A 17,066-nucleotide genomic window follows, 5' to 3' on the forward strand; every position below is an offset into this window, starting at 1 on the left:
AGACTTTTTTCTTAGTTTAACTGTTGGATACATGAATAACCATGTTCTATGGTAAAGCCTTGAATTTTAATTGATGCATAGCGAATGTGTAAGGCAGGCAACCTGCATGTTTATTTCGTTTTGTTTTGATTCATTATTTTTCATTATTTTTCTGCACCCCGCCGCAACTGCGAACAACAGAGCAGCCTCCCTCCGCTTTTTAAAATAATAGTGTGTTGATAATAAACATTTAAACTAACATTGTTATATGCTGAAAATATATATTTTATATAGATATTATTGTAGGCAAGTGAAGTGTTGATTTGAGAGGCTCAACTGATCAAACAAGTCGTCAAAATGACGTTAGCTGTCGGCTGCTAACTGCTTGGTCATTATCAAAAACCTTAATTTAACAAACAAAAAAGGCTCTAAAATTTAAGAAATAAAAGATATTTTATAATTTTGACAGTTAAAACTGAACTGCTTTAATTGCTGCAATAGTAGTACAGCTGTAAGAAATCTGTGTAAGGAGTTATTTTTTTTGTTATTTCTGCGCATTTCTTTTGCAAAATCTATGCAGAATTTTGCGGAATGATTTTAAATGTTTTAAAAAGATATAAGAGAATGGGAGCTGTGGATATTACAAAACAATAAAATATTTTATAATATAGGCATATAAAATGTATATAATATTATATACATGGCTGTAAAATGTGATAAAAATACAGAAGTAAATAGAAGTTCTTCACTAAAAGAATGATCATAATTTTTAATCGTGATCAAAAGTTTGAGCAAAACAATCGTGATCATAATTTTTCCTGTAATCGTGCAGCCCTACTTCTAGGGCTGGGGAAAAAATCGATTTGATTTTAAAATCGAGTTGTTAGGTCAAATCGATTCATACAGTATTTTAAAAAAAATAAATTTTTTAGATTTTTTCTCTCCCTCTGCAGTATAGCGCAGTACATACATTTTGCATTCACCAAATCTTCCTTCAGGGTTTCCGTAGCACGCTCCCTGCGGCGCAGCCCTCTGCCCCTCCCCTCTCCCAAGGGCACCGCATGCAAACAACATGGCAAAAACAGCCGGCGAAAGAGAGCAGCTCCTCCAAAAAATGCTTTTCGAATTCAGTCGTGTGGAGTTGCTTTGGATTCATGTAAATTTCATGTTGATGGATTTTAATTAAATATAATAAATACTGTATATATTTTTTTAATATATGTACAGTTTGCAATTATTTTGTTTTAAATGGGGGCGGGGGGGAAAATGGAATCGAATCGTAAATCGAGTTTTTTATAAAAAAATTACAGATTTTTTTAGGGGGACAAATCTCCCAGCCCTAGTGCCTTCTGCACATGTCATAACAAAAAAGTCGTTTCCGTTAATTGGCGTCACCGCTACAGTCCTTCAAACTCACCACAGCCGCAGGTGTGTTGTTGTTGTTTGAAATCTGGTGCGCGTGCGCGGCATGGCGGCAGCCGGGTGGTGGGCGTGAATGAGACTGTGTTGACCCAAACCAAGGATAGGAAGCGGCAGTATTGCTGATACTTTTTAGCTAAAAACAGACAGATTTCACGCAACATATGCAGAAATGACATGGATTGTGAACGTCAGACTTATAATCATTTTCGTTCCGTCTCGTCAACGAAAACTTGAAAGCGTCTCGTCATGTTTTTGTCAACTTAGAGACATTTTTAGCTAGTCATCGTCGCGTTAGCGTCATAAAAAATAGGTGCGTCAACGAAATCATTTCGTTATCGTCATTGTTGACGAAAACAACACTGTTCAGCATTGTCTTTTCTTCACGTTCTGTTGTGAACCGCGTGCACAAGATTGAAGTCACGTGACCGCAGTGACACGGCTGACGTTTTATCCTCAGACATGTTTGCAAAGTTATTTTCAAACTTACAGTGTGCCTCTCCTTCAGGCTATAAACAAAGCTTGGGCGTACAAAAAGAAAAAAAACAGCTGGGGCGCACCAGATAACACGTCAGCCACGTCACTGCAGTCACATGACCTCAGTCTGGTCCACACGGTTCACAACAGAACTGGAAGAGAAGACAATGCTGAATAAAGGCCTAATTCTGGAAGCAAAATGTATTTTTGATTCTTTAACACATTCTAACTGACCCACTGATGTCACATGGCCTACTTTGATGATGTTTTTATTACCTTTCTGGACATGGACAGTATATCGTACACAGATTTTAAATGGAGGCTCAGCAAGCTCTCGGACTAAATCTAAAACATCTTAAACTGTGTTCCGAAGATGAACGGAAGTCTTCCGAGGTTGGAACGACATGAGTGATCAATGACATTATTTTTATTTTTGGGTGAACTTTCCATTTAAGTTAAAAACAAAAAATTTAGGCGCTCAGCGGCTTTCAGCGCTAAAAACCCCACCAGCTGCTGGCTCTTTGAAAAACGCAGCACTTCCATTGGAAACTATTGAAAACATATGCCGGCCGTCGGCGTAAAAACTTTGGTGTGCACTTATGCTGTTGGACACAAGAACAAAATCAACTCTGACTACTTGGCACAACAGCACTCTTGCTCAAGTAATAATGCTTAAATAGCTTACCCAAGAGTTTTGATAGCATGGTGGCACGGGCCTCAGTCATGGGTGGGACGTGAGGTTTGATCAGGTCTTCCATGGTAACTGTTGCCAGGGAGTTGAAGGCAGATGAGATTGTACTATAAGAGAGAACGGATGGCATTAAAATAAATAAAACAGTTTTAACACTCATATTTTTTAAATTACATCTAACCTTCATCCCATATTTACTGTAGGTGGTTGTTACCTTAAAGCACCACTGAAGAGGCAGGCGACAAACAGTCCTGGCAAACCAGGAAGATCTCTTAATACATCCATCACAAAGTACAGCACCATCTGCAATGAGACCAACAATGAGAACATAAACATGAAATTCATCAGTAATTTTAATAAATCTACAAGAAATGTGACCCTGGACCACAAAACCAGTCATAAGTAGTATTGGTATATTTGTAATATACACACAAAAATACATTGTATTGGTAGAAATTATCGATTTTTTTTCAATATAATTTTTAAGTAAATGTTCCATGAAAATATTTTGTACTTTCCTACCATAAATATATACAAAATTAATTTATTGTTAGTTATATATGTTGCTAAGGACTTCATTTGGACAACTTTAAAGGTGATTTTCTTAATATTTAGATTTTTTGCACCCCCAGATTCCAGATTTTCAAATAGTTATGTATCAGCTAATAATTTTCCTATCCTTACAAATCATACATCAATTGAAAGCTTATTTATTAAGCTTTCAGGTGACGTATAAATCTCAAAAACAACAACAAAAAATAATAATAAAACAAAATCCACCTAAGACCAGGGTACAAATGTGTTTAATAGCAAAAGAGGATATGATGGATGATATCAGTGGCGGCTCGTGACTGCTTTTCAGAGGGGCGCAAATCCAAAATATGTGTTCTGAGTGTCATGTGTGTTGCTCGTGTTTTCAAAATATGTGTTTGTTGCGTCATGTGAATGTGCATCACGTGTTTTTTCAAAATAAGTGCCTCCTGCAAATGCGTCAAAACAGTTTCTGATAAAAATGTACAAAATACACGCAAGGCACTCACTTCAAATCTGATTACGCATGAGACTATGCGAGTGTCTCTTTTATCATAAACCCTTTAGTCGCGTCTGCAGCAGGCACTTATTTTGACAAGACACGTGATGCACATAGGTTCACTCGACGCGCCGAACACATATTTTGAAATTACGAACCACACACACGACGGGCTAGATACATGTTGTGACGAAACTTTGCATTGTGCGCCCTCGAAAAAAGAAGTCACCGGATATCATACTCAAAATATGAATAAAAATAAATTCAGAACTGAAAGAACAAAACCTTAAAAATCAGGTTGTAACAAACCTATTTAAATTGTTTTGTGAAACAAACGCTTTCACTTTTGTTATTTTTGGAGCTTGATAGTTCATGTTAATGTCATTATACAGAAAAAAAAAAACTGAAAACTGAGGTCAAGTCAATTGTATTCATATAGTGTTTTTTACCCTGTTGCAAAGCAATTAAAGGATTAGTCCATTTTCTTAAAAGAAAAATCCAGATAATTTAGTCACCACAATGTCATCCAAAACGCTGATGTCTTTCTTTGTTCAGTCGAGAAGAAACTATGTTTTTTGAGGAAAACATTGCAGGTTTTTTCTCATTTTAATGGACTTTAATAGAGCCCAACATTTATTACTTAACTCAACACTTAACAGTTTTTTTCAACAGAGTTTCAAAGGACTATAAACAATCCCAAACTCTTATCTAGCAAAACAAATGTTATTTTTGGTGGTGAGTAAATTATCTGGATTTTTCTTTTAAGAAAATGGACTACCGTATTTTTCCGGACTATAAGTCGCACTGTTTTTCATAGTTTGGCTGGTCCTGCGACTAATAGTCAGGTGCGACTTGTCAAAATTAATTCATACTGACTAACATGAACCAAAATAAAAGATTGCCGTCTACAGCCATGAGAGGACGCTATATGTTGCTCCTTTAGCCTACCACTGAAAAAAACTGTTAACTGAAACATTAACTTAAAGACAATGGAGAAAGACTTAAAGGAATAGTCTACTCATTTTCAATACCAAAATATGTTATCACCTCAACCAAGAACCGCTGAATCACCCCTCCACCATCTGTGTGCGCGCACGCAAGCGCTGGAGCGCGCTGCGACGCCACGACAGCATTTAGCTTAGCCCCATTCATTCAATGGTACCATTTAGAGATAAAGTTAGAAGTGACCAAACACATCAACGTTTTTCCTATTTAAGACGAGTAGTTATACGAGCAAGTTTGGTGGTACAAAATAAAACATAGCGTTTTCTAAGCGGATTTAAAAGAGTAACTATATTTTATGGCGCAATAGCACCCCTGGGAGCACTTCGACCCTGCGCAGTAACACCCTCCCTCTCCCATTATGAGAGTGAGAAGGGGAGCGGACTTTTCAGGCGAGTCGAAGCACTCCCAAAAGTGCTATTACGCCATAAAATATAGTTACTCTTTTAAATCCGCTTAGAAAAGTGCTATGTTTTATTTTGTAACACCAAACTTGCTTGTGTAACTACTCGTCTTAAATAGGAAAAACGTTGATGTGTTTGGTCACTTCTAACTTTATCTCTAAATGGTACCATTGAATGAATGGGGCTAAGCTAAATGCTATCGTAGCGTCGCAGCGCGCTCCAGCGCTTACGTGCACACACACAGATGATAGAGGGATGATTCAACAGTTCTTAGTTAAGGTAATAACATATTTTAATATTGAAAATGAGTAGACTATTCCTTTAATGCCCCCAAAAAGAATAATAATTTTCTAAATAAATGCAACTTATAGTCCAGTGCGATTTATATATGTTTTTTTCCTCTTTATGACGCATTTTTTGACTGATGCGACTTATACTCCGGAGCGACTTATAGTCCAGAAAATACGGTAATCCTTTAACTATATAGTACAGGGGTTTCCAACCTTTTTTGTGAGCAAGGGCTACAACAATACATAAAACAATCTGGAGGGCTACTTCTTTATATTGTCTACTCAAAACTTTTTTATTTTACTTGTTGATATGTTTTAGTATTGTTTAACATGTTAACATACATAAAAGAAGCCAAGCTAATATAAAAAATATGTAATAAATAAATATTACAATTGAGACTATTAATAGAATGTGCTTTGGCGGGCACCTCACAGACTCTGGCACCACTTTGGAGACCCCTGATATAATATATATACAGTATTATTGCAAATTGTATTGTCCATAAATAGATTTAAAATCTAATAAAATAGTATACACTTTCCTTAACTATCAGACATTAAGTCAATAGGCTTAATGCCCAGCTGCACTACTTCCTGAACTTCAGCTAGCTCCTTGTTTCCTGTCTGCCACAATTGGACAAACTGATTAATCCAGGTGTGTCTGATTATTGTTGTTGTGACTACTGAGGTCAGGCACACCTGAATTAATCAGTTTGTCCAATAATGGCAGTCACAGGAAACAAGGAGCTGGCTAAAGATCAGGAAGTAGTGCAGCTGTGCATAAAGCCTATTAATAAGATAAATAATGTGTCTCATATTAAACTACTCTTTTTAAGAATCTTTAAAATTTCTTGTTTGTGGTCCACAGAGAAAAGAAACAGGATGATCGGATTTATTTTTTGTATATAAATCCTTCAAGATTTAAAAAGTAGTAAAAGCTGATTTAGGAATAAAGCATTCCTTGTGCTGAATCAGACCTGGTCATTAGTTTTGACATAGCCTTGATCCAGCGGGCTCTCCTCCCCATAGCGAGCGTACATAACCAGACCCATTAAACATCCCAACGTGAGCACAATCTGTTGGCATGGAAACACCGCATAGCATGACCTGGAAAACAATCAACCCCGAATCAATTGTGAAAATCAGATCTTAACAAAATACAGAAGATAAATAAGCAGATGTCCTATGGGGTCCTAAAATCCTAAAGTATTATTGCTTTTATTATTATATAGCACAGCAGAAACAGCTAAATTTCAGGGTAAAGTTTCAGACGTTATTGACTCAACTGCCCTCCAAAGGCTAAGTGCAGTATCTACGCAAACACTGAAACTGAGAAAAATGGCTTTAAAGTTTTTTACACCAGCCAGTCAAACATGTTACTGCAATTTTGGCACACACATTTCTCTGAAATGGGACAAAATTTAACCAGGAGACTTTGTCACAAGACACAACAGATCTCACAAAGCCCATTTTAACCCTTAACTCAATTTTGACCAAATGCGTAGTTACTGCGCTTTCGCTTTGTAGGGCAGTCAAGCCGAGTGTTGAATGTGGTTTAAGGTTTTCTTACATGATTGCTTCTTTCTCTGTGCGGGAGCTGAGGTATCTTTGGACCTGAGCCTGGTTTACTCCATACAGCGCCAGCATGAGGAAAACGCCCCCTACACCCAGAGTCCAGAACGTGTGCCTTTCTAAAGGGTCAGGATTCAGGCTACAATGGAAATCACAGGACAATGAATGTCAAGATTTAATTGACAAAGTGATCTTAGCATGGCAATTGTGGTATGGACAATAAACAATTAACATTAGTGCTTGTTACATTCATGAGCCCCGTTCACTTCCACAGTATTCTTTTTTACTGCTATGGAAGTGAATGGGGCTCATGATCGGTTTGGTTACAAACATTCCTCAAAATATCTTACTTTGTGTTCATCAGAACAAAGAAATTTATACATGTTTGAAACAAAATGAGAGTATAATCATTTTTGGGTGAACTATCCCTTTAAACACATTTTGAATAAACTGGGACCCCCACTTAAAGCCAGACCCCATCACACAATATTGATCAATATCAGTGCCATTTTTATGTGAGAAAATTATGACAGAATTGTCATTTTTGGGTGAACTATCCCTTAAAGGGGTTCATGTCTGGGCTGTCATGTTCTTCCTGTAAATTTCTTTCTGTAAATAATTAAAATATTTACCCATGTTTTTTTACAAAGCGACATTATTAGGCTGTAACAGAATATGTACCTCCTCCCAAACTGTTGCTATAAGGCTGAAAAGCACCCTGTAGTCTGGTATGCCATTACAATGCATTGATTTATCCTCAGTGAAATCAGGAAGCCAAACTTGAAGATTTCCCACATACTTTTGGTCATGCAGTAGTGTTAAAAACTAAACAACAATCTGTATGTGAACAATTGCTTACTTTAGCCCTGAGATACGACTGCCATTTTGTGCTTTTCTCCAAACTTCAGAGATGCCACCTGCCTGGTGAGTACCCACTATGATCACAGCCAACTGCCCCGCAAACATCACGATTGTCTGGAACACATCTGTCCAGATAACAGCTTTCAGACCACCCTGAAACAGACAAACACATGTGATATAATGTGGCAGAGCATTACAAAGAAAACTTTCAAGTAAAACATATCCTTTGAATCTGATTCTGCTTACCAGTGTTGTATAAAGCGTGCACACCAATCCCATTGCCAGCACTGCCCCCCAAAGATCAAAACCAGTTACTGCAATCAAAGAAATTCAAAGAAACTATGAAACCGTTACACCTTTACAAATTGTCCATTGCGGTACAACTTTCTTCTTACATGCAAACATAGCATTGCAAAGTAAACGTACTGTTGGCTCCGCAGAAAAAAATAGCGGTGTGAAAAGATAAATTATGTGATTAATCGTATACAAAACAAAAGTGAGTTTTTGCATCTTGTGTGTGTTTTGTGTGTAATAATTATGTATATTTAAACACATAGGCCTACATATATACATTTATGATTTATTTAATTAAACATAATTTTTATACATAAAATACACACACACACACACACACACACACACACACACACACACACACACACACACACACACACACACACACACACACACACACACACACACACACACACACACACACACACGTAATTGTTTCATAAATGTGTGTTTATTTAAATATACATAATAATAATTACACACACTCATATATTATGCAAAAACTTACTTTTATTTTGTATGAAATTAATCGATTTTAATCTTTGCACACCACAAAAAAAGTAAAATGCAAAGAAGAAATGTAAAGTTGCTGTGGAGAAAACTGTCTGTGGTAATACTTTACAATAACGTTGTTTGCATTAGCTAACATAAACTAACAATGAACAATGTAGTTCTTAAGCATTTATTCATCTTTGATAAAGCTATGAAGTACCAATACAATTTTTGATGTTAGCTCATTGTGCATTAAATATTGTTAACAGTTAAAACTTTTGAATTTAAAAATGTGTTAGCAAATGCTAAAATTAAGATGAAATTGAAAATAATAAATAATGTAGAAGTATCATCCACTGTTCATGTTAGCTAATGCATTAAGTGATGTTAAAGGGGACATATCATGAAATTCTGATGTTCCATGTTTAAGTGTTATAATTGAGTCCCCAGTGCTTCTATCAACCTAGAAAATGTGAAAAAGCCAGTAACTTAATTTTGGTAAATCATTCTCTGCAAGTATTTAAAAAATAGGTAATTGAAATTTGGCTCCCATTGTGATGTCAGAAGGGGATAATACTGCCCCTTAATCTGCACTATCAAACCAAGGCACTGCCATTTAGTGCAGCGATCAGCTCAATTGCATTTAAAAGGACACACCCTAAATGGCACAGTTTTGTTCACACCTATAAAGTGGCAATTTTAACATGCTGTAATTAATTATCTATATGGTATTTTAAGCTAAAACTTTACATACATACTCTGGAGACAGCAAAAAAAATATTTTACATCTTTAAAAAGTCCCCTTTAACAAATAGAACCTTGTTGTAAAGTGTTATTGTGTCTGCTAAATTAATAGATGCATATGTGCAATACGTTTTTGATATACACTGACATTTAGTCTTGTAATGCATTAGTAAGTTTATTTACCAGCATTGAGTGCAAGTGCTGGAGCATACAGAACCACTCCCATGTAGATCACCTAACAAACAAACAAACAGGATGCAAACATTTAAGAGGAGGAAACCTGAATGCCGGTCTACTGACACACAAGATGCTGATTTGCTTAAAGGGCATTTCACTTTTTTTGGAAATAAGCTCATTTTCCAGCTCCGCTAGAGTTAAACATTTGAATTGGATTTAGCTGATCTCCGGGTCTGGCGCTAGCACTTTTAGCATAGCTTAGCATAATCCATTGAATCTGATTAGACCATTAGCAACTTGCTAAAAAATAACCAAAGAGCTTCAATATTCTTCCTGTTCAAAACTTGACACCTCTGTAGTTGCATCGTGTACTTAGACCGACGTAAAATTAAAAGTTGCGATTTTCTAGGCAGATATGGTTAGGACTATACTCTCATTCTGGCGTAATAATCAAGGACTTTGCTGATGTAGCATTGCTGCAGCAGGCGTAGTGATATTGCACACTGCCCGAAAATAGTTCCTTGCCATTGAAAATAACCAAGGGGACTATTTTCGGGCAGTGTGTAATATCACTATGCCTTCTGCAGCCATGTTGCATCAGGAAAGTCACTGATTATTACACCAGTTTGAGAGTATAGTCCTAACCATATCTGCCTAGAAAATCGCTACTTTTCATTTTCTGTCGGTCTTAGTACACGATGTAACTACAGAAGAGTCACGTTTTAAATAGGAAAAATATAGAAACTCTTTGGTTATTTTAATGGACCAATCAGATTCAATGGATTGTGCTAAGCTATGCTAAAAGTGCTAGCGCCAGACCTGGAGATCAGCTGAATGGATTCCAAAACGGTAACATCAAATGTTTAACTCTATGGGAGCTGGAAAATGAGCATATTTTTTTTTAAAAAGTATGTCCCTTTAAAAGGACTTCATTTTTCACATACAAGGTGCCCAAACCTAACTTACCATCTGAAAGATGAACGTCATCGTGCCACATATCCGAACACTTTTACTGAAACGAAGCTCCAGATACTGTCAAGAAAGAGAGGGGGAAGAATGAACCTTTATACAAATAGCAACCCTATATAATATTATAAAGCAAATCCAATTGATACTATCCTATGCTAATATTTTTTACTAAAATCATGTGCGACCCTGCCTGTGAAAACCCATCTTAAGTCATTCTTTGAAAATATAACCTTGATATAACCTAATTTCCTAATTACATTTTGAGACTTTACCCTGATTTTACAGGAAAGTATTAGCACACAGGTATGCTGAAATGAACTCTCTAGGTTTTGGCTTCATGTTATTGAAAAACCTCTATTGCTCAACCACTGGTAAATTTACTTACACTTAATACAAACAAAACAAAGACAGCAGCACTTTACCTCATAAGCACTGCTGACACGTAGTCGATAGAAAACTGGTATAAATATATGTGCTGGGATTAGCAGGCCTAGAAAATATGAGCATCCCAGAAACCAGTACTGCGTGCCATGCGTGTAGATCTCAGAAGGGGCTCCCAGGATTGCCACGGCTGACTGAAAGGTGGCCAGTAGTGACAGGGACACCGGCAGACAGCGCATGTTACGGTCGGCAAGCAAAAACTCCTGCATAGTCCTCTGCCGACCCCCCGAGAACGCATAGTAAAGGCCGATTCCTGCGGAGGCCACCAACAGCACGACGAAAATCACGTAATCCACTGTGCCGAAGTGCATCTGGACTATGTCTCCCATGATGGAGCTGTGATGTGTGGAGCACACAGAGCAATGTGGCTCCTAGATGATCAACTGAGGGTCAGTGGACAGTCGTCCATTGGGTCATCACGAAGTCCTGGTGGAGATAGCAGTAAAAAATGTATTTTTAAAAAGCAAAACACAAACTTAACTACTGTTTGTGCAGGTTTACGGATTACACATTTTCCAAATGAGTAGTGAATGTTTGCAAAGGCACAAAGAAACATTTACATGAATGAAGTCTAAAAACATAAGGTTATCTTTCAGTGTGTACATTTAAGTACTTACTTTGTAGGATTGCCAAATCACCTTTGTGCCAAATAAATAAACTTAAACTCTCCAAGCTAAACATAGACTGAGGTAAACAACAGAGCTATAAGCTGATACATAAAGAAAAACAAATGTTGAGTAGATTTATGACAGAACATACCATATCCAGGCTTTTACATGCGTTTTACTAATTTACTAAACACAGAAGCCAGAGTCTCTCATAAAAAAATCAGTTTAGAAACGTGAACTGGTCTTGTGAGGCATAACGTGTCTTATTTAACAAGACTCCAGAACAAAAGTAGTCATGTGACTTAAGAAATCTCTCATAATTTAATATTGTGCATTGGGCTTCCTGTCTAACATTGCATGCAAATCAACATATTTGACATAATTCATGAAAATAAAAAACAGGTAATGTTAAGGGTAGGACATGAAAGAAATGCACTTTTATTGTGTTGGTTTTGGAATTATTAGTAAAATATTTGTAATCCTTTAATATGTTTATAGAAGCATAACACGGTTTCCAAATGCATCACTCTGTATGGTTGTATGCAGTTCATCTGGATTAATTGTATGTTTATTATCAAAGACCCTTTAGGAAAGTCACATCACTAGACAGCCAATTTTGCTAGTTATTTCAATCATGCAAGACTAAAGTCCTTTTTACTTGAATGGGGAAAGTCAAATAAAATCTTGTGCTAAAATCACAATTAAACAACATATTTCTAACCAACAATTTAATTTGACATCAACCAACATAATGTTTGCTTCTTAAAGTGACACTTTGTAGTTTTTCAACCTTCATAATATATTTTCAAAACCCTTGTGATGGTACATTGACTTAAAATAGGTTAAATGACATGTCCACCATAGCCTGATGAGGTCTGTTTCGCTTTTACTCGTACTTTTAAACTTGGGGTTTCGGGTAGTAACCCGAGAACAAAACAAAAAACTACAAAAATCTGCTTTACAGCATACGTCACTTTCTCCACTTCCTCAAATTCGGACGTGAGAGTGCAACTATTTATTTTCCTGGTGTTTTTTCCTGATGTTTTGTTTCCTGATGTTGATTTTCTGATGTTTAGTATAAAACAAAGCTGTCGCGTGAAAGGATGATTGTAACTAAGCATCCTTGGTTCTCGCACTCCCGTTGATTGACGTGTGAGCAATAAAAACAAATTATACCCCTGAAACGTCAGATGGACCGGTAATTGAAAAAAAAACTTTCCGAAACTTGTACGAACCCTGGCGAAGTGCATTCGGCACAGAAATACACACCCAACAGCTTTTTTGACACTTTGCATCTGTTTAGCATCAGGAAACCAACTCTTAAACTGTGTTAATAAGTCAGAATGCATGAAATACAGTTGAACCAGTTCTACTGTAAAGTTGGGCATTTTAACATGGAGGTCTATGGGATTTGACTCTCTTTTGGAGCCAGCCTCAAGCGGCCAGTCGATGAGTCACTTGCGTATTGGCTTCATCAGAGAGATCGAAAGGTTGCCCTCGGTTTTAGGTTTACAAAACATTATGAGTCCCCTCCTTGCCTCACAGAGGTTTGGTTCACTGCCTTTAGTCCGATGAGAGAGAACAAAGATGTTCAGTAGTTGTAAACTTTCAATTTTGGCTGTATTATTTATGTCCCCTTCAAAAATTATTCTGGAGCATTTGCCCCTCCCCACTGTTAAATTAAATTTACACCCATGACCTTATGTATTTTATTTATTCTTAACACCATTCCAGCATCTATGGCTATATTCATGGCGAGAACTGGTCAGTCCACACACAAGTTGATCTATACACAAGTTGGAGGAGGGGCAATTTGACATCTCCAATTCACCAATTCCTGTTTGTCTTGGTCTTTGGTAGGAAACTGGAGTACCCGGTCTAAACCCACGCGGACACATGCAAACTCCACACAGAAAGGCCTCCTGACCCAATTGTGGCTCACACCTCGGCAACAGTGCTACTCATTGAGCCGTATAAAATGTATCTTGAATGCCCAGAGTTCAAAGCTGATCACAAAAGAACACTGTGTCACTACTATCACAAGATTAAATTAAAGTGTGAAAAAGTTCATATTTTCTTATCAGGCAAGTTACCTTACTGTAAAATGGGTGAAAGGTGAGGTCACACACCAACTTTCTTGTTGCCGACCTAGTTCATTCACCAACTGTCAATTACTTGCATATAATAAAACTACAATCATGTCCTGTGGAACTACACATGCCACATACAAATCATACTCACGTTTGTTACCTCAAAAGTAATTTGTGTAATCGTGTAATTTGTATTATTTAAACATGCAGTGAGGTACAAACTTTTAAGTAGTCACTGAAAATATAGATGAAGTGAAATTTTTATAAACTCACTTTATGAAATTTGAACAGCTGCTCCTATCTTTTAAAACTTCATTGTCTAAATGTTCCAAAGGTCTTACTTCAGCTTTGAAAGATCATGGACGATTTCCAAAATATTATGAAGCGCTATAGCCGTGGGACAGTAAGTGTTTTGTTTTTCTACACAACACTAACGGCAGGTGGGATGAACTTTAAGCAACCAACTAAGATGTCTTAAATTTCCTAGACTTTATAGGCTGGTTTCCCGCACAGGGCTTATCCTGGTTCCAGACTAAAATGCATCTTTGAGCTGCCTTAATTTAAAAACATCTTGCATTGACACATGGACAATCCCAACTGTTGTGTTATAAATTACCCTCTACGCTGGGTTGTTGTTACCAAACTATGAGTTGTAAGCGTTTGGGTTGAAATAACTATAATGTTGAGTATGTCCATATTTGACCCAACTATAAGACAAGCCAACATTTTTAGAGTTTTTATATTATGTAAGCAAACTAATCATTGTATGGCACATACAAAGCTGTTATGTTGGCTAGTGGGCCAAAAGATAAGTCTCACACGTGCATGATAAAGGCATTGGTTAAAGACTCTCTGGCCTACAAGGTCCATTCCAACTTAGATAACAACAAACACGTGAGATGTTTGGGTAAGGAAGTTTCTATCTGTATTGCTTCCGTATTTATGCCAATTTAATCTCTTTAATTTGGCTTTTGAGAGAAGATAAAGGACAGACGGGTTCTTATTTGCGAAACAGCGAAGAACAACACAAGGACATGCAAACCAAGATGATTCACCAACCCGCTGTGTTGTCTGCTGTGAAAAGGAATCAACTGTCCAGATTAATTTATCATATTGGAGTATTACAACTAAATAACTTTGTTATTATCTGTTTTCTACCGTTTTACAATACAAATGGATCTGAAATAATAAGTAGCCTATCCAGGGTAAAAAAATAGGGAGTAGGGACATAGCTTGATCTGTGGTCACAAGGCTTTTGATGATCAAACAGTGGGATAAAGGGATGGCAAAATGTCTGTTTGATTTTCCTTAGCCTCTATGATCAAGCACTGCTTCTGCATAAAGCCTTAAACAAAGCCTACTAGTCATGAACCCCCAACACCATCAAAACATGGTTTAACACTGTACACTAACACAGGCAATTAAAATAGGGAATCCAACATTATCTGGTCTCATTAGACTATCTAATATGGTTGTTGTCTTTATAAAATTGGCAAAATGTTTTAAAAAGAATAAATGAACACAAAAGGCATAACTACCAGGTAGCATACTAAAAATCATAAAGGTCTTTTTTATATAAAAAGCCAAAATTCTGATTAAAAGACAAGTTTTATCATGTCAGATCAGTATGTTAAGCCGTTCTAATAACCTTTGACTATAGCTGAAATAAAAACAGGAAATAAAACGTGTTACAACTTGAATTATAGTACTGGTAGAACTTAGCCATTTTACGCTTCTTAAAATATCAAGCCTACAGCATGGCAATGAGTTGACTAAGATTATGCATAGAAAAAACTATTCTATCTAATGTATTCACATTCGGGACAAAGGACATAATTAGTTTGAAATTAAAAATTATAATATCGGCTGAAAGAATAAACAGGAAGTTCCAGCCAGACGTGTAACTGTGTGTGCATCCAATGAAACTGTCTATAACATATTGCATAACTGCAACACATCTAACACTTGTACAAAGTAATTGGAAAAGAATCAGATAAACTAACAATAGTGTATTATTCCTCTAAAGTTCTTGACAACAGTTCATTTATCAATGATTAGGCTTTGGTAAGCAATAATTAGGACTTCAAGAGCCTAAGCTACAATATAATGCTGCATGCACACTACCAGCAACTTTGTCACTGTGCCGCCCATCTTTTATTCTTGTTGTCCTATTAACACTTAAAAAAAAAGAAATAAAGGGGCGGTCTCACTACATTTTCATTCCATTAACTTCCATTCATGCACATGCTTGTGCGGAAACGCATGCTCGTGAAAATATATTTTTCTGCATACTAAAGTTTAAGTATGGTGAACTCTGACCTGCGAATTCATATCACCTGAAGACATGTGACCAGTAAAACATTGGTACTTCACAGCGTGACCTCCCTTTACTAAAAAGCAAAGATGGACAAAGCACTCCCAGACCATATTAAGAGTAAGCCTTCTAGTGTGACCACCATATATCATCTAATGCAGTAAAGCTGCGGTCACACTAGACTTTGAGCATGCAAGTATTTGTCGGACGATATGATCTCTGGCTTCGTCCATTTGTGCTTTTCAATAGAGAGAAAGGTCACACATTGACATACCGGTTTTGCACTGGTCATAACGTTCCATGTGATACGAATTCGCAGGTCAGAGTTCACCAGACTTGAACTTTACTAATCAGCAGCAAAATCGCTTACATATGAAAAGAAGTCATGGGACAAAAAATCTAGTGTAACCGCAGCATAACTGACGAAATATGGATGACATGATTGCCATGCTTTACTCCCATTGATAGTCACTCCCGAAAGTCGCTCATCATTTGCATAAAGTTGAGGGTTTTTCAACTTTGTCACGTCGCTGGACATCCCCTATCCGATCGCCAATGGTCATTGTCGCCAGAAATCTCTAGTTCTATATTAAAATGAATGGGAATGTAATGTACTTGTAATGTGAACGGGGCTTAATGCAACATCATTCATCTTTTGCCAGTTACAGTAGTGGACGGTTAAGGGCAGTTCACAATATAATGATAACGGTGACTATAACTATAAAAAATATATTTTTAAAAATCTTTTATATTAAAGAGAATAGCCGAGTTTACACCACAACTATAACGATCAATATACAATGAACGATATCGTTTGGCATCACTTTCTGAGCGATTTTATTTCAACTAATGAACAATAAACTAGGGATGCTCCGATCGATCGGCCACAGATCGGTATCGGCCGATAACGGCATTAAATGACTCGATCGGCCCTCGTTAAATTTGCCGATCTTGTGAACAGATCTTTCTGTTTACTTTTGTCTGTCATGATTTGGCTCCTCAATGCGGCTGCACGTAGAGACCATTTTTACGCAGTGTGAGCATTTTTTATAACCCGTGGCTGATGAGCGACGTGTAGATTTGCATTTCTCTCTTTGCTTTTACAGAGATATGTGTATTTTCTATGAGGACGCGGTCCGGTCCTAACATCGTATACAACACATATCTATCGCGGACAATTGCATCCTCATGTCAAAAGTTTATTATTTGCAT

The 17,066-nt window shown here is 37.0% G+C and overlaps 1 protein-coding gene across 1 annotated transcript in view; it reads right to left on the reverse strand.

Moving 5' to 3' along the window:
• The window catches only part of slc5a6a (solute carrier family 5 member 6a), a 30,117-nt gene that overhangs the window by 10,190 nt on the left and 2,861 nt on the right, over positions 1–17,066 (reverse strand). Inside the window, exons 2-10 of the mRNA XM_055185633.2 lie at positions 10,824–11,268; positions 10,399–10,464; positions 9,439–9,490; positions 7,972–8,039; positions 7,724–7,878; positions 6,863–7,003; positions 6,270–6,399; positions 2,781–2,869; positions 2,561–2,673 (exon numbers count right to left, since the gene is read on the reverse strand). Coding sequence (XP_055041608.2) covers positions 2,561–2,673; positions 2,781–2,869; positions 6,270–6,399; positions 6,863–7,003; positions 7,724–7,878; positions 7,972–8,039; positions 9,439–9,490; positions 10,399–10,464; positions 10,824–11,171 — 1,162 coding nt within the window. The 5' untranslated portion in view covers positions 11,172–11,268. The remainder of the gene's footprint in view (positions 1–2,560; positions 2,674–2,780; positions 2,870–6,269; positions 6,400–6,862; positions 7,004–7,723; positions 7,879–7,971; positions 8,040–9,438; positions 9,491–10,398; positions 10,465–10,823; positions 11,269–17,066) is intronic.

Source organism: Misgurnus anguillicaudatus, chromosome 18 (assembly GCF_027580225.2).
Source record: "Misgurnus anguillicaudatus chromosome 18, ASM2758022v2, whole genome shotgun sequence".
Lineage (NCBI taxonomy): Eukaryota > Metazoa > Chordata > Actinopteri > Cypriniformes > Cobitidae > Misgurnus > Misgurnus anguillicaudatus.